Here is a 25,000-nt window from a genome sequence, read left to right as displayed (position 1 = left end):
CAAACGCAGAGGCTGCGGCACAAACGCAGAGGCTGCAGCCCAATGCGACCAGATCAGCCGTTTTCACGGCGATCCGATCGCCCCGATCCAGATCTATAAATCTGATCGCTTTCAAAGCGTCTGCAGTCTGAAAGTCCCATTTTACCCAGAATGCATCATAATTCAGCAGCAGCAGAATCTGGACACAGTCTGAAAACGATGATAATGAAGTGATGAAAGCAGGCCGAGTCAGCAGCTACTATAGTTCATAACCAATATAAGTAATGAGGATCATGAGATCATGACTGCTGCACTGCAAAAACACAAAACGTTACTAGGTAGATTTTACTCGCATGTGATCCGCTAGCAGCAGAGATGGATTCATTTCTGCTTCAGGAGATTTTCACCGAGTTCCTCCACTAATTTAAATAAATAGCTGAATGTTGAGTGTTTACAGTGCAGCAGCTGCAGCACGGTGCTGCAGCAACGACTCAGACGCTGCAGACAGAACAAAGAACGTTTCACATGTCCGTCTGCTGGGAGTCTGAGCTTCACCATCTTCCTGGTTTGGATGTTTCAGCTGCAACGTTTCCTGCATCTTCCTCAGTGATGGAGACGAATTTAACACTAAACTGATGAACTGATTCCAACGACACGGCTCGTTTTTCTCCATTTGTCATGTTGAAGAGAGAAAGTCAGGAGAAAACAACATGCAGGACAGAGTCAGTGGCTCTTTAAAACGTGAGAACACACACACACACGCACACACACACACACACACACTCACACAGCCTTAAATAGCAGAAAACACACAGATCCTCTGAGTCACGTTCCTCAGACGCTCTGCAGATAAAAACTCCGACTCATCTTAAAGGAACTATTATTATTATTAATATTAATAATTGAACTGTCCCCTACAGTGACCAGGCCAACAAACCCAGAAATGTTTAGAGGATTTCACACGACATGCGTTTAGTTTTTAAAAGGTGAAGTTCATGTATTTTACAGGAAACATTCCAACCAAAGCCAACATGAGCAGATAAAATCCAAACGTCTGACAAACATTTCATCTGTCACAGAATTCAAATAATTTCATAATCAATCATTTCAGCTCTAAACTAACGTAGTGATCCGTCAATCATTAGCTGAGCGTGACGACTCTAAAAAAGCCATTTTCTGAAACAATCCTGCATGTTTTATTCCTCCCTGGTTGTAACGACCTGCTCAGCAGGTCCATGTTCTCCTCTGGCCTCCAACGAGCCTCATGTGATGCAGGCGTGTTAAAACATGCAGGAGGCCTTTGGACGAACAATGATAGAAACATTTTACATTTACGATAAAAAACATTCTTAGTCTGTAAATCTGATCAGTTTCATCTGGTTCAAATTCTGTAAAAAAAAATCAAATAAAAAAATCTCATATTGATCAAATATTGCATCCAGGTATTGATGAGCTAATCAATAAATAATCTCTACTCTGAATCGATGTTCAGCGTTTCTCATGTTGATGTTTGAAGGATTTTTATCTGCAGATGAAAAGTTATTGATTCTCATCCTAGAACATTTTTTATGTTTATGCAAAAAAATGAACTGGATTATTTTTTTATTTGCATTTTGTGCTTTTCTAATATTGGATATAATAAGTTTAAGTGTTTAAATAAATGTGCAGAATGTTGTAATTTTTATCTGATTAATTATGGGAATAAACTGATAAGAGCCGTTAGCTAACTCAGCTAACGGTTAGCTAACTCAGCCAACGGTTAGCTAACTCAGCCAACGGTTAGCTAACTCAGCCAACGGTTAGCTAACTCAGCCAACGGTTAGCTAACTCAGCTAACCGTTAGCTAACTTAGCTAACGGTTAGCTAACTCAGCCAACGGTTAGCTAACTCAGCCAACGGTTAGCTAACTCAGCTAACGGTTAGCTAACTCAGCTAACCGTTAGCTAACTTAGCTAACGGTTAGCTAACTCAGCTAACCGTTAGCTAACTCAGCCAACGGTTAGCTAACTCAGCCAACGGTTAGCTAACTCAGCTAACCGTTAGCTAACTTAGCTAACGGTTAGCTAACTCAGCCAACGGTTAGCTAACTCAGCTAACCGTTAGCTGCAGCTGGTTTCTGCAGGTCCAAAAGCACCGACCAAAGTCCAGAAGGAGTTCTGCTCCGTTCTGCTGAGCTCACAGATTCTGGTTCCTCCATCTGACCACAACCAGACCCAACGACTGCTGGACTCATCGGTTTGTATTTAACTCAGACAAACAATCAGAGCTGCAGCAGGAGGAGCTGAAATTCACCTCAATCTGTAAATTCAGTGAAACGATTCTGGTTTATAAGCATGTCTGCAGTGAGGCAGAGACTGCATTGGCTGCTGCTGCTGCTTGGGATGCGACGCTGACGGCCAATCAGATCGGCTCTTACTGGAAGGTGTGACTGAACCCGATTAACTGGACCCACCAGAAAAAACCCAAACATGCTCCAGTCAGAGCTGCAGCACATCACCGTTTGACTGCAGCAGCAAAGCGACTCGGGCGTTTCAGAAGTATCGTTTCCTTCAGGAACAAATTATAACAACAACAATAATAATAATAAAGGAGGAAGCTGCGTGTGATTGGCTGAGGCAGCCAGAACACAGTGAAACCGGGTCAACATGTTGGTTCTGATCAAAACTAACAATAAAAAGTTGAGCAGCATCATGATGAGGGAGTTCAGAGGAAAACATGGATATAATATTCATCTGGGTTCATATGAGGAGAGTTTTCAGTTTAACACTCAGAACCGTCAAAGTTTAAATAGATTCTCTTTATTTATTCAATTAAAATCTATTCATGTAGGTTTGTTCCTGTTGAAATAACCTGATTATTAAATAGTTCTTAGGCGTTTAGAGCTGGATTAGTTCAAATAAACTCAAAAAGGTGAAAAATGAAGTTTCAGATAAAAACCAAACTGTTTGAAACTAATACCACCAGGAGCCCAAAGAGCCACCAGGAGCCTAAAGGGCCACCAGGAGCCTAAAGGGCCACCAGGAGCCCAAAGAGCCACCAGGAGCCTAAAGGGCCACCAGGAGCCCAAAGAGCCACCAGGAGCCTAAAGGGCCACCAGGAGCCCAAAGGGCCACAAGGAGCCCAAAGAGCCACCAGGAGCCCAAAGGGCCACCAGGAGCCTAAAGGGCCACCAGGAGCCCAAAGAGCCACCAGGAGCCCAAAGGGCCACCAGGAGCCTAAAGGGCCACCAGGAGCCCAAAGAGCCACCAGGAGCCCAAAGAGCCACCAGGAGCCTAAAGGGCCACCAGGAGCCCAAAGAGCCACCAGGAGCCTAAAGGGCCACCAGGAGCCCAAAGGGCCACAAGGAGCCCAAAGAGCCACCAGGAGCCTAAAGGGCCACCAGGAGCCTAAAGGGCCACCAGGAGCCCAAAGAGCCACCAGGAGCCCAAAGGGCCACCAGGAGCCTAAAGGGCCACCAGGAGCCCAAAGAGCCACCAGGAGCCTAAAGGGCCACCAGGAGCCCAAAGAGCCACCAGGAGCCCAAAGGGCCACCAGGAGCCCAAAGGGCCACCAGGAGCCCAAAGGGCCACCAGGAGCCCAAAGGGCCACCAGGAGCCCAAAGGGCCACCAGGAGCCTAAAGGGCCACCAGGAGCCTAAAGGGCCACCAGGAGCCCAAAGAGCCACCAGGAGCCCAAAGGGCCACCAGGAGCCTAAAGGGCCACCAGGAGCCCAAAGAGCCACCAGGAGCCCAAAGGGCCACCAGGAGCCTAAAGGGCCACCAGGAGCCCAAAGGGCCACCAGGAGCCTAAAGGGCCACCAGGAGCCCAAAGGGCCACCAGGAGCCTAAAGGGCCACCAGGAGCCCAAAGGGCCACAAGGAGCCCAAAGAGCCACCAGGAGCCCAAAGGGCCACAAGGAGCCCAAAGAGCCACCAGGAGCCCAAAGGGCCACCAGCGCTGCACACACTCCTGTCCTGAGGCTCAGAGTAGAGACCTGCTGGGTACACACACACACACACACACACACACACACACACACACACACACACACACAGTGACTGATTGGAAACGGATCCAATAATCACTGTTCTTACTGATAAGAATTTATTATTGTTATGTTATTGTTATAATAACCATAATCTCTCTACCAGGTGGAGAACAGCTGAATGTCTCTGAGGTCACAGAGTGAAAAACTTTATTCTGTATAAGTAAAATGTTTCAAACAAAAGGAGATTTTCAGTAGATAACAGAAACTAAACTCTGATAATTACTTTAATACGTCAATTATTCTAACGATTAATCAAATAAAATCGTCTCATCATCCATATTTTTCATGTAACATCTGAATTTATTTTACAATAATAGTAATAAACTAAATTCATTTCCTTTCTGAAATGATGAATCTGCAGCTGAAAATCCTCCTACATGGACTCAGATCTGATCTGGGATTATTGATCACCTGATCAACGACCGGAGCAGAAATGAGACGGAGATTCGTTTCTGCACAACGTGAACCAGGTGAGGATAAAACTGGACCGGAGGAGTTCTGGTTCTGACAGACAGACTTACAGATAGAGAGTCTGTGACGTTTATATACTGAACAGTTTTAGTTACATTTCTGCTCCACGTGTTGTTCTGTCAGAAAACAGCATTTTCTAGAGTCTGAATGATCCAGTTAGTGATTAATCTATTACTAAATTCAATAACTGATTCATCTGATGAATCGTTCCAGCAGAAACTCTGGATGTGAAATCCTGGCAGCTGCCTGGTGTCAGAGTGAAGCTCCGGTTGGAAACGCTAACCGAGTTCATCCCCATACCAGAAGCTGCAGAAGCTTAAAACGGAAATCCATAATCACTCAGCGTTTGTTTTAACGTGGGAACATCCAGTTTTACTGCAGTAAAGAGCTGGCGCTGCTCTTCTTCCATCTTCAGGTTCAACTGTTATTAAACCAACAGATTTGTGGATGAGTCAGAACCAGTGATTCTGTTTCTCTCAGACTTCCAGCCCGGTGAAGTTGTGCTGGATGTACACCGTGTCCCTCCTCCTGCCTGCTGCCGCTGCCGGAGCTGCACGCCTGGCTGTGTTTATTTCTGGAGGCTCACAACATGGCCGACATGTGCTTTGTTATTGTTACTACAGCATCGCCTCCCTCTGCGGCTCCCGTCAAACTACAGGCTGGCCGGCGGACCTCGGTTCGGCCGGAAACAGATTCACAACGGGCGGGTTTCTGTCATAACTCACCATTTGATGATGATGTCCATATGGAATATTTGTTTCTTGGAAAAAGGCACTGAGGGCAGTCTGAAAAGGAAACACACAAAACAGCAGTTAAAGGGTGGAAATACGGATTAAAGCCACATATTTAGGTGTTTATTCATCTCACAGAGTGTAAATAAGTCAATGAACCCGATTAGTGTAAATATTTGTAAAGTATGCATTATGTTGCGTCAGAAGCTCGTTTGTAGGCCAGTCGGTACAACACGGCGGTCATCTTCATTGCGTAACGGCTCTCTGGCCTCGCCTGTCGGATTATAGTATTTAATCTCGAGTAAAGTCTAATTGGATGCGCCTTAACCTTGTGCGGTACGTTGTTGTACTTCACACCGTTTCATTAAGCCCGAACTAAACAGCCACGGCGGTTCCGAAAAGTTCTGGATGTGGTTGAAGGAGCAGTCGGTCTGAAGTAGAAACGGGTTTTTGTTGTTGTTGTTGTTTGTATAAAGTGTCTGTAGAAGCGGGCAGGATAAACATTAGCGGAGCGGCTAATGCTAACCCAGCCGAACCGAACCGAACCGAGCCGAGCCGAGCCGCTTCCCCCCGGCTGCTCTCACCTCAAACTGCCAGTGTGCCGCTTGCAGGAGCTGCTTCGCCTGGTCCGCCGCACAACCCGCCGTCAGGACGAACTGGTTAATCATGACTTGATGTTTGAGTTCATCCATTTTCCACCGAAGCTCGTCCGTTTCCTCCTGAAAGTGGCGGCAGCTCTGACTTTCCAGCACTCGGCGTTTATTTCTCCTCCTTCTGCTCTTTTGTTGGATCCCGTCGCGCTCTGCCTCACTCTTCCACCATTACAGCCGGTTGAGCAAACACAAATATTTACTGTAGGAGCGGTGAGGAAGGACCGGGGCCTGATTGACACGATGACGCAGCCAATCCGCGCAGAGCATGCGCAGATGGGAGTTGTAGGCCTTCAACCACCGGCCTGCGTGTAGTTGTCTGGTGGCGGCTAAAGGAGGGAGAATCTTCATCTTTAAACATGAATTAAACCAACATGAGTTATAAAATTAAAGTATTTTTAAAATATGACGCTTTTGTCGGTCAAAAATCACCCAGAAATCGACGCGTTCCGGCGATAGGCGTTTGTTTTGGACTACAAATCCCATGAGCATGCGCGTTGTTTGTAAAAGCTCCAGAAGGTTGACTTTTGTGAATGACGGCCTCGCTCGTCCAATTCCCACGCGCTGTTGTCAGCCGCTTGCCAAATATGGTAAACAAGTCCAGCAGCACCAATTACACGGGCCGGAGCTGCTGGACCCGTTTAGGCCGCGGCGCGGCGCTGCGCGGCGCTGCGCGGCGTCGTGTCCGCCGCTCGCCGCTCCCGCACGGCGGCGTGGCTCAGTGCGGGGATCGCCGAGATGCTGTAGCTCCTCTGATACACGTATTGCGGGGCTGCTGCGGTGCTGCACCCGCACACATCCGCTTCTATCCTTTGTTAAGTTTTCAGACATGTTCTTTCTGTCTGAAGTGGTTTGACAGAGAAATGATTAATTTAGTGAAACATCTTTGTGACTTTGTCAAAACTCACTTTAAAAATGCTGCTTACCAACAACAACACAGTATTTTAGCACATAATCATGTGAGGATTGACTTGTTCCTCTTAAAAAGCTTTGATTCCTTTAGCAGACGGTCAGATTATTACATAATCCTTATAATATTATGACTTTACAAACACTGATGACAGTTTGAAGACAGCAGACACTTCCGCTTCTGCTGCGGTTTTTTCTTTAACTCTAAAGGAAAAAATTGCAAAACATGAGCCGCGCAGCATTGTGGGAAAATGTAATTGTAAACATTGTGGTTGGTAGTAGCTACGACAGGAGAAACAGGGGAAGTGGAGACACCTGCTGGTGGTGAAAGGCATCGTGAACTCTGACGTCAGGGCAGCAGGAAGAGAACTCGCATAATAGATTGAAATTATTTTTTAAATTCCTGATTGAAGTCATAATGCTGACAAATATTGTTAAAATTCTTAGAAAAAGAGTCAAAATGCTGAGAAATATTTTTACAATTCTTATTTTTTTTATTGGCCCTAATTCTCTTCTGTACACACCTGACCGTTTTGGGTACGAAACGGAGATTTGTGCCGTGACGTTTCTCAGCATATTGTACTGATAATTTAAGCAACTTTCCATAAGCGTTTGCTGCAACAAAATGCTGTTAATGTTCTCCAATAAGTAATACCCAGAGTTCAGTAAGGGTTAATGTTTCATCTTCTTCAGTTGACTGGACCAGCTGTGGATCAGAACCACATTCAACGGAAAAACTGTTTGTTTTACACATTTTGCATCCATCAGATGTTTGACAGAGGAGGAGTTTGGGCCCAGGGGGTGAATTTCAACTTAAAGGAGCGTCTGAACGTTTTTATTTGGGCTTTTAATGATGAAATCTGCATCTCTGATGAATGAACTGTATTTCTGGTTCAGCTGCAGTGCAGAAGTGAACCACAGGGTGGCGGTGTTCTCATGTTTATGAAGCGGCTGCAACCAACTGTGAGTAAAACATCACGAATTTTATTAATTTAATTATTTATTCAAATCCTCTGTAAATCATCATCGTAGTTGTAGAAAATGATTTAATTCTGACTGAAAGAGAAAAGAAGTGACGCTTTTGAACGTCACGTGTGACGTCAGATAGATGACGGCTCGGCTTCGCTTTGTTTTATCACCTGTTTCTATTTCCTTGTGCTGATATGTGAACAATAATCATTTATGTTAAATTAGTTGATTTAACTAACCACAACTGATTTTAATTCACAAACACCTCAAAGTCTAAATATTCAACATTTATCTTAACATAATACATCAGTTTGTAGAAAAACAAGGTCATCTATATTTTTATATAACTATATATACTTTAAAGGGGGCATTAAAATAAGCTCAACATGATAAAATATCAGTCAATGCAGTTCAATTTTAAAGAAAACACTTTATATGATGAAAACGTTCAGTAAAAATGTTTTATTTTGTTTCATTCATATTTTTAATGTTCTGATCTGCATTACAGCACAACATCAGACTTCTTTATTATTTATTTATTAGGTAATTATGTTTTGTTTGTAACTGTCATGTCAGAAATGTTTTGCAATAATACTGCATTTTTATTAAAACAGATCAAATTTCTGCGTTTTGTGGCTCAATCACGTCCAATGAGGTGATTGTGACTCACAAGCTGAAAAGTTTATTTCAGTTTATCTGATTACAGAAACACTGAAGGTGAAGAAAAGGTGCGAACTGAGCGGCGCGGATTTCAGCGCCAGTCCGGCAGCCAGGAGCGCCAGAGGTCAAAGTTCAGTTGGTCTCAGGCCAGAAGCTCCTTCTTCTTGCTGCTCCTCTGGTTCAGTTAATGATCTGAGCGGCCAGTCAGGCTGCGGAGCGACGCAGAAACCAAGTCAGATTATTATCAAGAGTCTGGAGGAGTGAAGCCGGTTCGGTTCGACTGGTACGGGCCAGTTTACGGTACTGCACGGATCCTGCTGCTGCCAAGAGAGAAAGAGAGAGAGAGAGAGAGAGAGAGAGAGAGAGAGAGAGAGAGAGAGAGAGAGAGAGAGAAGTGTAGGAGGAGAGCGCAGCAGCAACAGGTGCCTCCTCTCTCTCCTCTCCTCTCCTCTCCTCTCTCGCCTCGCAGCATCTTCTCCATTCTGGCACCGGGAGGTTTTCCAGGTTCGGGTCTTTCTGGCAGGGATCCGGTCTGTTTGCTGAACTGCTTCATGTGATTCTTTTTATTCGTGAACTTTTCTGGGTTTTTTCTTGTTTATTTCTCACATTTTGAAGCGGCGAACCGAACTTTAAATGCGCTGAAATCCCGCCGCCGCCCCAAACCGCGCAGACAGCAGGATGCCCGTCCTATCGAGCCCCGACGCCGCCAACAGGTTCAGGGAGAGCTGGCTGGACCAGGCTGCCGGTTCCGGTTCTGCCCCCCTGGATGACAGCCTCACCAGCCTCCACTGGCTACAGAACTTCTCCATCCTGAGCGCCGACCCGGAGCGGCTGGCCGGTACCGGCCCGGAGTGCCCGTCCTCCCAGCACCACCTGCTCCTCAGGCGGCTCGGCTTCCCCAGAACCGGGACCGACTCTCCGTCCAGCCCGCCGGCCGGGGACACGGCGGCGGCCGCCGGGATGCCGCGGTACCCGGGCAGCCCCGCAACCTCCGGCAGCCAGACTACCGCCGCGCCTCCGCCGCGGTTCTCCCCGCTCCCCGCTCCGGGCTTCCCGGTCCAGGCGGGCCCGCAGGTGGAGGTGGACTACCGGAGCAACCCGAAGGTCAAGCCGCCCTACTCCTACGCCTCTCTCATCTGCATGGCCATGCAGGCCAGCAAGCAGCCCAAAGTCACGCTGTCCACCATCTACAGCTGGATCACAGACAACTTCTGCTACTACCGACACGCAGAGCCCAGCTGGCAGGTAACCGAGCCCGGCCCGGTCCGGTCCGTCCATAATTCATGAGTCTGACAATGCTGAGCGGCGCGGCATGTCGCCATCACGCAGACAGAGCAGCTCAACGCAGAACAAATCAGGTTTATGGAAAATCTACATGATTTTCAAAGTTGTTGAAATAAAAACCATCAGAGGATCCGGAGGTCAGGAGGAGGGATCTGCCGTTCATAACGAACAAATAAGAGTTCAAACAGTTTCTCATAGTGAAACATGGTGGTGGCAGCGTCATGCTGTGGGAAGATGGGCGGAGATAAATCAGGAGGAGAACCAGAGATATTATGGGATGGATTAGATCAGATCAATGTGTCAGAGCAAATGTTGATAAATTATCACGATAAACGATAATATTGTCATTTTGAGACATTTTCAACTAATATAACGATAAAAGCAGAAAACAAGGACACAAAAATCGATTAACTTTCATTTTCAAAGAGCATTTAACTGGAAAACGTTTTACAAATAAAAGTAAATGAAACGATAAATAAAATGGATTATGTCTCAAAATCAGATTTCAAAGCAGTAATTTTAGGCCCAGACATGAAGATAAGAATAAATAAAGTATAAACTAACTACTTTACTTGGGTGTCAAATGTTAAAAGGATTTTTCAAAATGGCGGCTTTTCAAGAATGTAAAAGAGCGGTGGTGCAGGGGCAAAGCACAACCCACGTACTGAGGCCTCATGCCGGTGGTCGCAGGTTCGATTCCCGGCCTGGTGACACCCGCTGCATGTCCTCTCCCTCTCTGTGTGTGCCTGTGTGTGTGTGTGCATGTGTAACTCTGTGTGTGTGTGTGTGCCTCTGTGTGTGTGTGTGTGTGCCTCTGTGTGTGTGTAACTCTGTGTGTGTGTGTGTGTGTGTGTAACTCTGTGTGTGTGTGTGTGTGTGTGTGTGTTGTGTGTGTGCTAATGAGCTGGCAGCTGAGCAGCTGATCAGGTCTGAAATGCTCTCAGCTGCCTGTTACTAGAAAGCCTCATTAGCAACATTAGCTTCTCTATAAACAACAACACTCAGCCCTGCCGCCCACGCTGCTGCCTGCTGACAAATGGACACTTTTAGTTGCTGCCTTTCCTTGTGTTAAATGTGCTTTTTTGTTCTTCACGGTGCAGAACTCGATCCGTCACAACTTGTCCCTCAACAAGTGTTTCAAGAAAGTCCCGAGGCAGAAGGACGAGCCTGGGAAGGGGGGCTTCTGGCAGATAGACCCTCAGTATGCCGACATGTTCGTCAACGGCATCTTTAAGCGCAGGAGGATGTCTGCCAACCACTATGGCGGCAGCGCTGCAGCAAGGCAGAGCAAGCTGGTGGAGGGCTTCCCCAGCAGCTGTCCTCACCAGGCGGGCGCCAAGCGGAAGCAGCCGTCCTCCACCGACTGCAGCAAGCTGATGCGCTCCACAGAGTCCCCGCTTCTCGCCATGGAGGCCAACAAAGCGGACATCCTGAAGGGGGACTTTGACCTGGGGTCCGTGTTCGATGACGTCCTCGGCGGCGGCTGCAGCACCTTCGAGGATCTGGACCTGAACTCGGCTCTGAGCTCGCTGGGCTGCGAGGTGGACTCATCCATGAACGGCCGGCACCACGCGGCAGGCCTGGGCCGGTGGTGCGGCAGCACGGATGTGACCCACTACCCATCCTGCAGCTACCTGGACCTGAGCGCCGCCGCCATGGACAGCACCGCTGGCGTGTTGCAGCCACTGCAGAGGCCACAGCTGGAGCAGGACCAGCTGCTGCAGGGACAACACCAGCTGCAACAACTGGACGAGTCCGCCACGCTGTTCGGCGAGCAGCCGGCGGACGCCGCGCTGCAGCCGTGGGAGGAGGTTAAAGAGGAGCCGCAGGTCATTCCCCTGACCCTGGATCCGGGCTTCGGCCTTTACGAGGGTTTCTTCACTGAGATGCAGCAGTGGGAGCGAGTGGAGAGTTACCTGTGAACTCAGATCTCCATCCCACCGCTGGGCGGCTCAATGAAACGTAAACCAGCTACTCATCTCATCTCCTCTAATCCGATCCAGCAACCACTGAATTATTCATCCACCCTGATGAGCCATTATGAACACCGCGCTGACTGAGCAGGTCTTCGTGTCTCTGGAACCGGTTTCTTTGGGTCAGGTGTCAGATCCCATCAGGTCAGAATTTGGGGAGTAAACTCATCATGATGACATTCATCTTCTTCTAGCCTTTAATAAGTTATTTTCTGCAGCCCGGTTCATTTTGTGCCATTTTGTTCCAATCTACTTTCATTTCATACCTGTAACCAATTCGTTATGTTTCCACTTAGTTAACCAATGATATCAGTGTATTTTTCTTTGTAGTTGTCTGTTTTAATGAATAACTAGTTATAGAATAGTTCGATCTTATTACAGAGAGATTCACAAGTCATTCTTTTCCAAGACAGGTCTGAAAGCATGTTGACCACTTTGACCTTTTGCCATTTCATGTCCAACCGTCTGTCAGGGAGTATCCACCAGGGGGCGTTTGGTTTATAAAGCATAATCAACTTTTTTTGCTGATAAACTGTCTAAATAGGTTCTTAAGAGTTCAGTTGTTATGTTTCTGTTTGCCATCATGTGGGGAGTCATCAACTGGAAGTACACTGTCAGACTTTTTACATAAACTGGAAAGTGCATCATGCATAAACTGTATAAGGATCTTAGGGTGACAGAGGATCTTGGGGTGACAGAGGATCTTGGGGTGACAGAGGATCTTGGGGTGACAGAGGATCTTGGGGTGACAGAGGATCTTAGGGTGACGGAGGATCTTGGGGTGACAGAGGATCTTGGGGTGACAGAGGATCTTAAAGTGACAGAGGATCTTGGGGTGACGGAGGATCTTGGGGTGACGGAGGATCTTGGGGTGACGGAGGATCTTAGGGTGACAGAGGATCTTGGGGTGACGGGGGATCTTGGGGTGACGGAGGATCTTGGGGTGACAGAGGATCTTGGGGTGACAGAGGATCTTGGGGTGACGGAGGATCTTGGGGTGACGGAGGATCTTAGGGTGACAGAGGATCTTGGGGTGACGGAGGATCTTGGGGTGACGGAGGATCTTGGGGTGACAGAGGATCTTGGGGTGACAGAGGATCTTGGGGTGACGGGGGATCTTGGGGTGACGGAGGATCTTAGGGTGACGGAGGATCTTAGGGTGACAGAGGATCTTGGGGTGACGGAGGATCTTAGGGTGACAGAGGATCTTGGGGTGACGGGGGATCTTGGGGTGACGGAGGATCTTGGGGTGACAGAGGATCTTGGGGTGACAGAGGATCTTGGGGTGACGGAGGATCTTGGGGTGACGGAGGATCTTAGGGTGACAGAGGATCTTGGGGTGACGGAGGATCTTGGGGTGACGGAGGATCTTGGGGTGACAGAGGATCTTGGGGTGACAGAGGATCTTGGGGTGACGGGGGATCTTGGGGTGACGGAGGATCTTAGGGTGACGGAGGATCTTAGGGTGACAGAGGATCTTGGGGTGACGGAGGATCTTGGGGTGACGGAGGATCTTAGGGTGACGGAGGATCTTAGGGTGACGGAGGATCTTAGGGTGATGGAGGATCTTATGATGTTGTAGGATTTTACGGTGCAGTAGGCTCCCACAGTACCGTAGGGTCTTATGATACAAAACCTTCCTTGCTGGGTTGAAACTGACCAACGGTTGGTACAATATCTTCAGTAATTGGCTACTTTTCATAATCGCTAAAGCATCAAAGGACCACAGTTAAAAATGGCAAAGGGCTGAAGTGGCCAGCCTCCTGTCCTACGTAAGGCAGGGCACTGTAGGGGAGGGTTCATGTCATGTTAGACATTTGATTGGTCTCCAACAGCTGGTGATGAATGAAGTTGAAGTGTTGAAGCAACATCCTGGTGAGTCCAGCAGAAAGTTGCTTCCTAACGAGATGAAGAGTGTTCCTCCTCCTCCTCCTCCGCCGTCTGCTGATGCACCATAACGTCATGACGATCAGTTCACTTCTTTCTTCTCTAAAACATGATGGAGTGTAATGTGTGTTTCCTTTTAAAGACTTTGGTGCAAATTTTGATTCTTTCTCACTGGTTTGACGAGGTTGGACAGAAGACATGTCAGTGAAATGGAGATCCGTGAGATCTTAACCATTTCATTACGAGGGACCTGATTGTCCTGGAGGCCCTGGCTGCTCTGGAGTCGCCATAGTAACGGGACCGGATCACAGCGATCCTCCATCAACGGACTCTCCAGAGAGAAACTCTGGAAAACTGACCCGGCAGACAGGATGTTACTGTGCTACATTAGCATTGACGTTTTATATTAACTGTTTATGTTTGATGACTAAAGATGAACATAAACGGAGATGCATAAACTTCAGATTCAACAAGAAGAGCTTAGTCACATTAGAACAGCTGATTTAATATCTACGCAGCAGGAAGCTGGGCAGGATGAGCCTCTGATAAAACCATGAAATCGAACATTATGCACTTTTAATAGGCAGCAGCAGTTTGGTTTTGTTTTAGTTTATTGTTTTTACTGATTCTTATAAAAACGAAGCACATTACACTGGCTAGTTCTAGTAAGCTTCCATCTACGCTGTGTTTTTATGAATCTACGTAAAAATGGATCATTGTTGATGATTTTTGCGCCAAATCTGTTGAAGAATTATGCAGTTTGCCGTCATTTCTTTATTGGTTGATCAGAAAAGGATTATTTGGTTTTATGATTTGCTGATGATTTTTTTTATTTCTATTGTTTGTTTTCACAGATTTGATCAGAAACGGAGAGAAAAGTTTGAGGGGATAATTTTATTATTAACAAGCCAGACTCTCATTGTAATAAGTTTGATTATTGTTGTTCGATTCTGTGTTCATTTGTACTTTTTTAAGCGGTTTGGGATGAAATCATGCCTTAATGCAATAAACGGTGTCAATTCAACATGTTTCAGCTCCACAGCAGCAGAACCTGGTGGCCACCTGGAGACCAGCAGCCAATCAGGGTTAATCATTAATCACAACAGACACGTTTGGACTCGTCTGCTTGTTCAAACCAGAAGGTGTGACAGGAAAACGGCCTGTAGTCAAATACTCGCCGCAAAAGAAACTTTTTTATTGAAAGTTTTATGTTTTCGCGGCTCATTTCACTCCCTGCTGCGGATGTTTTAGCAGTAAACTGTACGACCAGCGAGATTAAAATACTTCAGCCATAAACCAACTTTACACTAATCATCTTTTACGGAAGGATCTTCGCCAAGAAAGCAGCAAAAACATTTTTTAGAGTTTAACAGCAGAAACAAAGAAGTTTGAAGAGCTTCTGGAGCGAGTCATGCTTATTTCCTTTAAAACCCTTTAAAACAAAACCCAGATCAGTTCTGCAGCTGATCTCAGTCAGACGCCAACTTCCTTATCCGGCCAAGCCCAGAACATCGGATCTTCAGACGGTGAGTTCTGATGGCGACCAGATTAACGTTCATCTGAAGAGCTTCGCCCAGCGATAACATCCAACATGGCTGCCTGTGACACTCTGAGAACGGCAGGTTTGGATTTTATTCAAGGGTTCCAAAGTAAACTGGGTGGAAACCAAATGCATGCCACACTTTTCAGATTCCGCCTCATAACTACGAAGCATTTTGTGTTGTTCTGCCAAACCAAAACCCAGTTAGGTTTGATTGGAGTGTGAAGCTGATGACGACCTGAAACCAAAGAGATGCTCCAGCTTTCAGCCAGCTGCGCAGCACAGCCGTGTCTGTCCAGACTTAGAAACCGGACCCAGGCGTCGCCATCACCACGGCTCAACCCGTTTCAGGCGTCGCCATCACCATGGCTCAACCCGTTTCAGGCTTTGTTTCCTCGCCTTGTATAAAAAATGTGCTTTTCCATCCCAAATCTGCTTTTAATTAAACTGGAGGAAGGCAGCAGGGCGAAAACACGGCTTATCCGCGTCCCTGCGGCCCGCGGCGCCGGGATCGGCCCGAATAACTCAGATTCCCGGAAGCAGCAGGACGAGGCCCGGTTCTGCATCTGGACAGTCACCTGGAGTGATGAAGGTGATGCTGTGGGGATGAAGAAGCAGCTGCTGCTCTGTGGGGGGTGAACTTCCTCCCCAGCCTCGTTTGTGTCCATCCACAGGTGGCTGTGTGTGTGTATGTGTGTGTGAGTGTGTGTGAGTGGCTATGTGTGTGTGAGTGGCTATGTGTGTGTGGCTGTGTGTGAGTGTGTGTGTGAGAGTGGCTGTGTGTGTGTGTGTGAGAGTGGTTGTGTGTCTGTGAGTGTGTGTGTGTGAGTGGCTGTGTGTGTGTGTGTGTGTGTGTGTGTGAGTGGCTATGTGTGTGAGAGTGGCTGTGTGTGTGTGTGTGTGTGAGTGGCTGTGAGTGTGTGTGTGTGTGTGTGTGTGAGAGTGGCTGTGTGTGAGAGTGTGGCTGTGTGTGAGAGTGGCTGTGTGTCTGTGAGTGTGTGTGTGTGAGTGGCTGTGTGTGTGAGTGGCTGTGTGTGTGTGTGGCTGTGTGTGTGAGTGTGTGTGGCTGTGTGTCTGTGTGTGAGAGTGGCTGTGTGTCTGTGAGTGTGTGTGTGTGTGTGAGTGGCTGTGTGTGAGTGTGTGTGTGAGAGTGGCTGTGTGTGTGTGTGTGAGAGTGGGTGTGTGTGTGTGAGTGTGTGTGTGTGAGTGGCTGTGTGTGAGTGTGTGTGTGTGTGTGTGTGTGGCTATGTGTGTGTGTGGCTGTGTGTGAGAGTGTGGCTGTGTGTGAGAGTGTGTGTGGCTGTGTGTGTGTGTGGCTGTGTGTGTGAGTGTGTGTGTGTGTGTGTGTGAGTGTGTGAGAGTGGCTGTGTGTGTGAGTGGCTGTGTGTGTGTGTGTGTGAGTGGCTGTGTGTGTGTGTGTGTGTGGCTGTGTGTGAGAGTGTGTGTGGCTGTGTCTGTGTGTGAGTGTGTGTGTGTCTGTGTGTGAGTGTGTGTGTGTGAGTGTGTGTGTGCGGCTGTGATGGGCCCAGATAACACTATCTCAGTGGACCCAGGGTCCCTCGCCCCTCCTGACCCGGATTCTTCTGCTTTATCGCCTCCTCTGCGAGGTTCTGCTTCCCTCCGACTGTTTGCTGACGTTTTATTGCCTCTGCAGCGTTTCTGATTAGAGTCAGGCATAAACAAGACAGCCTGAGTGATTCGTTTTGGGGTGAAGCAGAAAAACGAGACCCACAAATTACATCCTTTTGTTGCTGCAAAAAGAAAAACATGTTTTATAACCCGGAGGATCAGATAAGAGCTGCTGAAACCTGGATCCTGCTCTCTGGGGCCTGACGGCGTTTTTCTAATGAGTTCAAGTGGTGTGAATATTTTTAAATCTTTTCAAATTAAAACATTCTGTTTTTAACATTAATAAAACATCTTAGTTAAATAGATCTTCATTTGAGGTTTCTGTTCACATATTTTCACAAATGTTGACTAAATTTTCCAGTTCAACATTTTATAAAAACAGAAAACCTGACAGTTTTATCTCTGGAATGAGAAAAGGATCAGTTTTGGTGAATCCCTAATCATTTGTGTTGTTCAGTGTTTATGTTGATTGATTCGTTCTGCTGTGACGTTCCTGCTCCTCATGTATGGAACACCAAGAGGGCCAAAAAGATGTGAAATTTCACGTCTTTCCTACAAAGTATGGCAGGAATCTGTCCAGCATATGAATCCTGACGGATCGTTTTCATCCAATCAGAGTTCAGCGTGGATAAAAACGAACCAATCACAACCAACAAGTCAAAATACTCCAGGAAGCAGATCTGGGCGACGTGAACTTTAAGGTTTTATCACAATTATTCACAACAACAATAAAACTGACAATCAGGATGGTTTATTCTCCAGGTAAATTTAGGTTTGGCTGTAATTAAAGCTCCACAAACACTTTAAAAAATGTGACACGTGTCTTTTTAGGACACCAGTCAGTTAAATAAATAAATAAATGACTCGCATCATTAACTGCCTTTAATATGATTTTCAATTCACTGATATTTGATTATTTCAGTGAAAAAATTGTGCAGAAAATAAATGATTTAAAATTCTCATCATGCCAAAACATGTATCACAACAACCGACGTGATAAATGTTTATCAGGAGACGCTGAACATAAAAACATTTGTGCGTTTGCTGTGCTGCTCGGCTCTGGTTTCCAGAGCTGCATCACGTATTGATGAGCGAGGACAGAACGCGGCGCGCTGACCGTCCATTAGCGGCTCTGCTTCACCAGGAGGGGCTTCGGCAGGAAACGCATCTCAACAGGTTTCCTCAGGCTGCTGATTATGGATGAAATGCTAATGGAGGCTCCGTTCATTCGGCTGAGAGGAAACATGAACGCTGAATTAGAATAAAAGCTGCTGAGGTGCATGAAGACGAGGAGGAAGGGCTTTTATTAGGAGATTATCCAGGTTTCACTATTAGCATGTGGGATCGGTCCACTTGGGTCAGAACCGGATCATTACTTTCACTCAGCTTCACTGGGTCTTATTTCCACCAGTCCAAACAGAAAAGATCTCAGGTTCGGTTTGATGTGCTAATTTAATTTATTCAGGCGTCTGTAAGGACACATGCAGGTGTGGACATCATGGAAACATCCTGCAGGGTCAGAGGTCAAAGACGTTCCTTCTTCAACTTAATGTCGTCCAGACAGGCAGTAAAATTATTAAACCGTTTCTTACATTTTGACAAATTACAACCAAAACTTTCATGCGTTTTATTGAGATTTTATGTGATGGAACAACAAAAAAAGGGTGTTAATTATGCAGGGACTGGAGGGATGTGCAGTTTGATGTTTTCACTGGAGGTGGGACTCAATTCAATTATTAAACCTGTTCAAATGGAGGGTCTGCATCAATTAATCCAATTTAATCAACAAAATCAGCAACACTATCAATGAAAAACCGTTTCTGCCTCCAAGTTATTGAACAAATATCATCAGATCTGAGCATCACGTTCATCTGTCCAGAGTTTCTCTCATCCTTCATGGAGCTTCTTTAGAAATCTGGACGCCAACATTAGCGTTAGCTGCTACATGTTAGCTTTCAGATGCTGTTTTAGGCTAGCACAGCTTTGCTGCTACGCTAACTGCTGTTAGCACAACTTGAATCAGATAATTACAGTTAACCCTTAGTGGAACCAGAGAAGACGCTTCTACTGCTGCTGTTAGCGATGTAGCGTTAGCGATGTAGCGTTAGCGATGTAGCGTTAGCGATGTGGCGTTAGCGATGTAGCGTTAGCGATGTAGCATTAGTGATGTAGCGTTAGCATCAGATTTACAGGCAAAAAGAAATAATAATTAATTGCATCAAAGTTTTTAAGATGTTAAAATCTGTACAGAAGCAGAAATGAACTCATTTGTCGTTGCTTTATGAGCGTAACAGAAACAGAAGACAAAGCTTCCAGCTCAGGATTCGCCTGTTTGCAGTCAGACTCAGACTCAGGTTCTGGTTCTGGTTCTGATTAGGGAACGTCTAAAACTGGTTGCACTGGATTTTACTGAGCTGTGCTTTGCAGGGATTTATTACTTTCTGCTGTTCAGTCACAAAAATCCCAGTAAAACACAGAAATGTCTGCTTGTAATGTAAAAACTTTAATGGGTTTGAACAACAGAAGCAACCGTTTCTACTGCATCTTTGTTTTCTGACCAACTTCTGACTTCAGCAGGAAGATTTGATCACAACAGGAAAACCTGAGGCAGCAAAAGTTTAGGAGGATTTTCACAGATGTTGGGCGACGCATGATGAAGAAATCTCCTTTTATTTATGCTGAATTGTTCTGGGTGTGTGTGTGTGTGTGTGTGTGTGTGTGTGTGTGTGTGTGTGTGTGTGGCAGCTGCTTACCCTCCTCCTGTCTGGCTGTGAGACAATCAACCTCTCCCGCCGCCACAGAGACCGAATCTACAGAGTAAGAATGTCTTTTACTGACCAGATCCTGGATGCCAAGACACACACACACACAGACACACACACACACACACACACACACACACACACACACACACACACACACACACACACACACACACACTGTGTAGAGGCTGGAGCCGGGTCTACAGCGTGGAAAACGAGCCAAGGCGACTCGCACCAGAAAACCAGTCTGGTCGCCTTGGACTCGTTTTCAGCCCAGAAACTCCTGGTTCAACTTTTACTCACGTCCAGATTTTTTACAAATAAAATAAAATGATCACAAAGGGTGACCTTTCACCTTTTGTTTACAGCAGTGGTCCCCAACCTTTTATTACCACGGACCGGTCAAGACTTGGAAACTTTGCTGCGGCCCGGTACCAATTGGTCCACCGACCAATAAAACCCAGACGGTCCGAGTTCGTCCAGACGAGGACAAAACAGATTCCAGATGATTCTGAGAAAATATTCTGCAGACTGACGAGAGAAAGATGGACCTGACAGCTAAACATGGTGGTGGCAGAATGATGCTCTGGGCTGTTTCAAGGAGCAGAAAGTCCATCTGGAAGGGAGAAAACCCACCAAGATGCTGGAATGGTCTAGTCAAAGAACAAGACGCTCGCAGTGCGTGAGAACAGCAGCGCATTCAGCCGCCTCTCCGGCAGCCATGACCTCATCCCGGCCCGTCCATCAGAACCTCCGGATCCGTCAGAACGATTACCGACCGACACCCGATCTGCAGCGCCGCAGCTTCACCAACAATCAGCGCGTTAATAATGCATCCAGGATCAAAGCTGCTGCCGGAGCAGCACAACAAGCGACAAACTCCCTGCAGCCTCTGATGAGGAGGAGAGGCAAACATGGAGGCCAGAGCCGACGCTTCAGCTGTTTCCCAGCATGTGGACCCGGTTCTGCTGGAACCAGAACTTCTGCTCCTCCTCCAGCTGCTCTGAGTCAAACCAACCTGTTCCCCTCCTGGCCTGTGGGGGCGCTGCACCAACAACCACTGAAGGCTTTGGTTGTATTTACCCAGAATGCCCTGTGCTGTAGTCCACTTCCTGCGGTTGGAGCGGTCTCCGGTCCGCTTGGCGTTCACATTCAAACCGAACCAGACCCAGGTTTGGAGGACCAGAGGACCAGAGGTCAGAGGTCGATTAGCGTTCACACCTCATGACTTTAGAGGATTAAAGTGAATGAACTGGGCTGGTGGGAACGCAGCCGAAAACATGCAGAGATAAAAATAAAATATTAAAACTGTAAAGTTTGAGTCTTCCATGACTTCCTGTTTGCTTCAGTTTTCAGAGCTCTCTCTTAGCCACTCATCAAAATGGGAAAGACAAAAAAGCATCTGGAAGCAGATGAGTGCTAGCTAAAGGCTACAGCAGCTGAACTCAGAAACATGCGGGGTCTGTAATTCTGCGCATTAACCCTTTATATTACATGGTGCTGATGGAGGAGAGGCGGAAGGAGCCCCCCCCCCCTCCGGGCCACCGGGGGTTAATTACACTGATTGGGTCCTGAGAGACGCCTGACAGGTGTATCTGAGTGTGTGTGGCTGCGCTTAGCGCGTCAAGAACACTGTGTACTCTAATGCGCATCCCCTTGGAGCGTGTGTGTGTGGTGTGTGTGTGTGTGGTGTGTGTGTGTGTGTGGTGTGTGTGTGTGTGTGGTGTGTGTGTGTGTGTGGTGTGTGTGTGTGTGAGTTAGGTTATGCATATGCATTGCAGCCTCCGTATTTAACTCTCCATTTGCATTTTGTTTCAATTCATTGTGTGTGGTGTGTGTGGGTGTGTGTGTGTGTGTGTGTGTGTGTGTGTGTGTGTGTGTGTGTGTGAGAGCCTCTTCAGGAAGCCTGATTAGCTCTCTGCCTGGAACCAATCGCTGCTCCACACCTGTCTGCCTCTGGAACAGCAGAGCCGTCCTCAGCTCTTCACTGCCTCCTGATGGCAGCAGCTGCAGAGCGACGCAGGCAGGTTTGTACGCACTGATGCTGTTTGTGTGCAGCGGTGAAACTGCTGTTACACAACAGGAGGCTGGCAGGGGAGAACTGCTTTACACACACACACACACACACACACACGCAGCAAAGCTGGCAGGTAGAACAGTCAAATGAGCCTCTGGAGGACGGAGCCATCAGGATCCGCAGGGGAACCAAGAGACGGAAAACAGAAGTGAAGATGGAGAAACGACGAGGAATGAAAACATGAGGCATGAATGAATAAACGGATAAAATACATAAGAACGGCTGAAAGCTTTGTCACGATATTATGGGGTTCCATTATAACAATAAAAACTATTTATTATTCATCATTTTTAGGAAACTGTGTGTCACAGCAATTATAGTCCCACAAACACTTTAAAAACATTCCTATTTGTTTCTGTAGGACACCAGTCACTTTAACAAGTCTGATTTATATCAGTTTATTGTATTCATTTCCAAATTTATTCATATTTATCGATGGTTTCATTGAGTAAATAACACTATTTAGCCTTTATACATCATCAGCTGGAATCAATCATGGAAACGATAAATCAAAATTCCTGTGATAAGAAATTTATCACGATAAAAAACGAGTCAAACTAGATCTTTATCTCTGATGTTCCTCCTTTTGTCCCAGTCATAGATCTGCAGCTGAGACAGATTAATGAAATGATGAGGATCAGAACCCGATACAGCAGAACAAACGGAACCGGTCGACCCGAATCAGACCTGGAACCGCAACCGATGCTGCTGGATTCATCCCAGGAGTTATCGCGATAATATCGCTTTGAGACCGTTTGGGTAAAAATTCAAATTCCAATTAAAATTTAAAAGACATTTGAAATATCCAAAATAAATAAACAACAGAAACAACAAATAAAATGAATTATGAAGTTTCTGCTAGTTGAGATCAAAACACCAGAATAAAAACTTTTATCCAGTTTTCAGCAGGAAGACAAAAACAATAAATTATGCAGATGGAAAGAATTGAGCTCGTTTTAATTCATCGTGCGATAAATTAAAGGCCTGAACAGGAAACGAGCAGACAGGAAGACAGGTTTTCAAAATAAGACAAAAACTAAATTAGTGAGACAATCAGTAATTTAGCAGATCTGATGCTCAATAAGTTTTTTCATTGTTGTTTTTCCAGCTGCGGATGAAACGCGACTGCAGTCAGACATCTGCTGAGCGGTTCAACAACCCAAGAAGAAGAACGCAGCCGCCCCCCTGCAGCGCTCGGTTCACGCAGTAAAGATGGCCACTGCAGCGCTCCGTTTTGGCAGTAAAGATGGCCGCCGCAGCACTCCGTTTAGGCAGGAAAGATGGCCGCCGCAGAGCTCTGTTCACGCAGTAAAGATGGCCGCCGCAGCACTCCGTTTAGGCAGGAAAGATGGCCGCCGCAGCGCTCCGTTTAGGCAGGAAAGATGGCCGCCTCAGCGCTCCGTTTACGCAGTAAAGATGGCTGCCGCAGCGCTCCGTTTACGCAGTAAAGATGGCCGCCGCAGTGCTCCGTTTTGGCAGTAAAAATGGCCGCCGCAGCGCTCCGTTTTGGCAGTAAAGATGGCCGCCGCAGCGCTCCGTTTTGGCAGTAAAAATGGCCGCCGCAGCGCTCCGTTTTGGCAGTAAAGATGGCCGCCGCAGCGCTCCGTTTTGGCAAAAAGATGGCCGCCGCAGCGCTCCGTTTTGGCAGTAAAGATGGCCGCCGCAGCGCTCTGTTTTGGCAGAAAGATGGCCGCCGCAGCGCTCCGTTTTGGCAGTAAAAATGGCCGCCGCAGCGCTCCGTTTACGCAGTAAAGATGGCCGCCGCAGCGCTCCGTTTTGGCAGTAAAAATGGCCGCCGCAGCGCTCCGTTTTGGCAGTAAAAATGGCCGCCGCAGCGCTCCGTTTTGGCAGTAAAGATGGCCGCCGCAGCGCTCCGTTTTGGCAGAAAGATGGCCGCCGCAGCGCTCCGTTTTGGCAGCAAAAATGGCCGCCGCAGCGCTCCGTTTACGCAGTAAAGATGGCCGCCGCCGTCTGCAGATGGATTTTAAAGTTGCTGGTCTCCGGATCAGAACCAGCCGTCGGGATGTTGCTGTAAACATCGTCATCTGTTTGCGTTGCAGCAGTAAAACTTTGCTTTTTGTCAGTTTTCTACATTCTGACAGATTTCTGCTGCTTTCTTGGCTGTCTGACTTTTTCCTCACCGTGTTTTTAATGCTTTCTGCCCAATGGTTCTGTTGATGATCTGATTTACTGTCTTTGTGGATTATTTGAGTTGTTTTCAACATCTGGTGTGAAACGAGGCTCGATATGGAACAAGATCATTTTGTTGAAGAGGTCAGTTCGACAGATTCCCAATCTTTGATCAGTTTGTCTAAAATCTGTTAGAATGTGATCAATTTATTTAATTTGTTACGTTTGAATCGTTTCTCTTCACTTAATCTAAAGTTTATTGTGTCTCTAACTTTCCAGGTTAAATTTTAACATTTCTTTGTGTAACTTTAATTGTTCTGTGGTGCAGAGCAAACGTCCCTGTTGGTTCTGGCTGTGACTCAGTCCAGCCAGAACCGGTCCAGCTGTCTGTCTGTCCTTGATGGACCAGAGACTCGTCCCCACAGGACAAACATCGGGTCCTGCGCCAGCTGGGCCCGACGCTTCTGACCTTTCATCATCTGGGAGACGAAAGAAAAGCAGGAGAAGAAGAAATGTTCAGCCAGATCTGGACCAGAACCAGAACCAGGTCCAGCTGAGTATGCCAGCAGACGGCTCAGACGAGGACAAAGAGGACAAAGAGGACAAAGAGGGCGAGACGCAGCAGACGGTGTGTCCGCTGCAGAGACAGCTGGGACGTTTCCAGTTTTTCCTGAGTTTTCCTGCATTGTGTTTCAGGAACGTTTTAAACGATGTGGTCGGATCGTCCTGTTGGTTTCCACTCAGTCAGTCAGCCGCTGCTGCTGCATGTCAAACATCCAACCAGGAAATATCTACACCATTAGAAACACAAGAAAAGGCTCTGGGAAAAATGTCTCCCCTCGGCTGGGATTAAAGAAAACTGTTCATTAATATGATAATTAATATAAGATGTTAAACCTGAAAACTGTAGCTTCATGGCTAAAATATCACTAAGTTTGACACCACGTCTAGTTTTGTAGGACTGGACACCGGTCTTGGTCTCTGACCCCTTTTTGATGGTCTCCCTCTCGTCTCGGGATTTTATTTCAAGACCACAACTGTAAAATTATCACTAACTTGCCAGCATATTGTCCAGTTTATATCAGCATCTTTGTTTCCACTGGATGTACATGCAGATTCAAATCAAAGCAACACCGTGACTTTCTAGCCTCATGTTTCCGCTGTCGGCCGTCGCCTCCCCTTTAACTCGCAGGCGCCTCTCTGGCACATGCGCAGTGGTTTCCTCTGAGCGGCAGAAGTCCGTCTGATCGTCAGTGATAGAAACCCTATGCTACATAGATCATCAGACATGGCGACATGTAACTTCAGCAGCGCGTCGCTTCA

General features: G+C 46.9%; 2 protein-coding genes and 1 long non-coding RNA gene across 3 annotated transcripts in view; 1 reads left to right on the top strand and 2 right to left on the bottom strand.

The window, feature by feature from the left end:
* Positions 1–6,148, bottom strand: part of ubald1a (UBA-like domain containing 1a) — a 15,631-nt gene extending 9,483 nt beyond the window's left edge. Inside the window, exons 1-2 of the mRNA XM_008436441.3 lie at positions 5,792–6,148; positions 5,202–5,261 (exon numbers count right to left, since the gene is read on the bottom strand). Of these exons, the coding sequence (XP_008434663.2) occupies positions 5,202–5,261; positions 5,792–5,899 (168 nt within the window). The 5' untranslated portion in view covers positions 5,900–6,148. The remainder of the gene's footprint in view (positions 1–5,201; positions 5,262–5,791) is intronic.
* Positions 6,149–8,798: 2,650 nt separating this feature from the next.
* On the top strand, positions 8,799–12,296 carry foxj1b (forkhead box J1b). The gene is made up of 2 exons (XM_008436246.3): positions 8,799–9,640; positions 10,780–12,296. The coding sequence occupies exons 1-2, from the start codon at positions 9,074–9,076 to the stop codon at positions 11,599–11,601; spliced, it is 1,389 nt and encodes a 462-aa protein (XP_008434468.1). The 5' UTR covers positions 8,799–9,073; the 3' UTR covers positions 11,602–12,296.
* Positions 12,297–17,384: 5,088 nt separating this feature from the next.
* LOC145549031 (uncharacterized) overlaps positions 17,385–25,000 on the bottom strand; it is a 10,844-nt gene continuing 3,228 nt past the window's right edge. The window contains exons 2-3 of the long non-coding RNA XR_014084943.1: positions 19,462–19,518; positions 17,385–17,940 (exon numbers count right to left, since the gene is read on the bottom strand). This is a non-coding gene — a long non-coding RNA (uncharacterized LOC145549031). The remainder of the gene's footprint in view (positions 17,941–19,461; positions 19,519–25,000) is intronic.

Source organism: Poecilia reticulata, chromosome 19 (genome assembly GCF_904066995.2).
Source record: "Poecilia reticulata chromosome 19, P_reticulata-male-v2, whole genome shotgun sequence".
NCBI classification, from domain to species: Eukaryota; Metazoa; Chordata; class Actinopteri; order Cyprinodontiformes; family Poeciliidae; genus Poecilia; species Poecilia reticulata.
The sequence above is the reverse complement of the archived record's forward strand: the minus strand, read 5'-3'. Positions and strand labels throughout refer to the sequence as shown.

Excerpts from the sequence above, each read along its gene's own strand:
- foxj1b (XM_008436246.3), top strand. The coding sequence starts at position 9,074 with ATGCCCGTCCTATCGAGCCCCGACGCCGCCAACAGGTTCAGGGAGAGC. Across the intron at positions 9,641-10,779 it reads ACGCAGAGCCCAGCTGGCAG|AACTCGATCCGTCACAACTT; the intron begins GTAACCGAGCCC and ends TTCACGGTGCAG.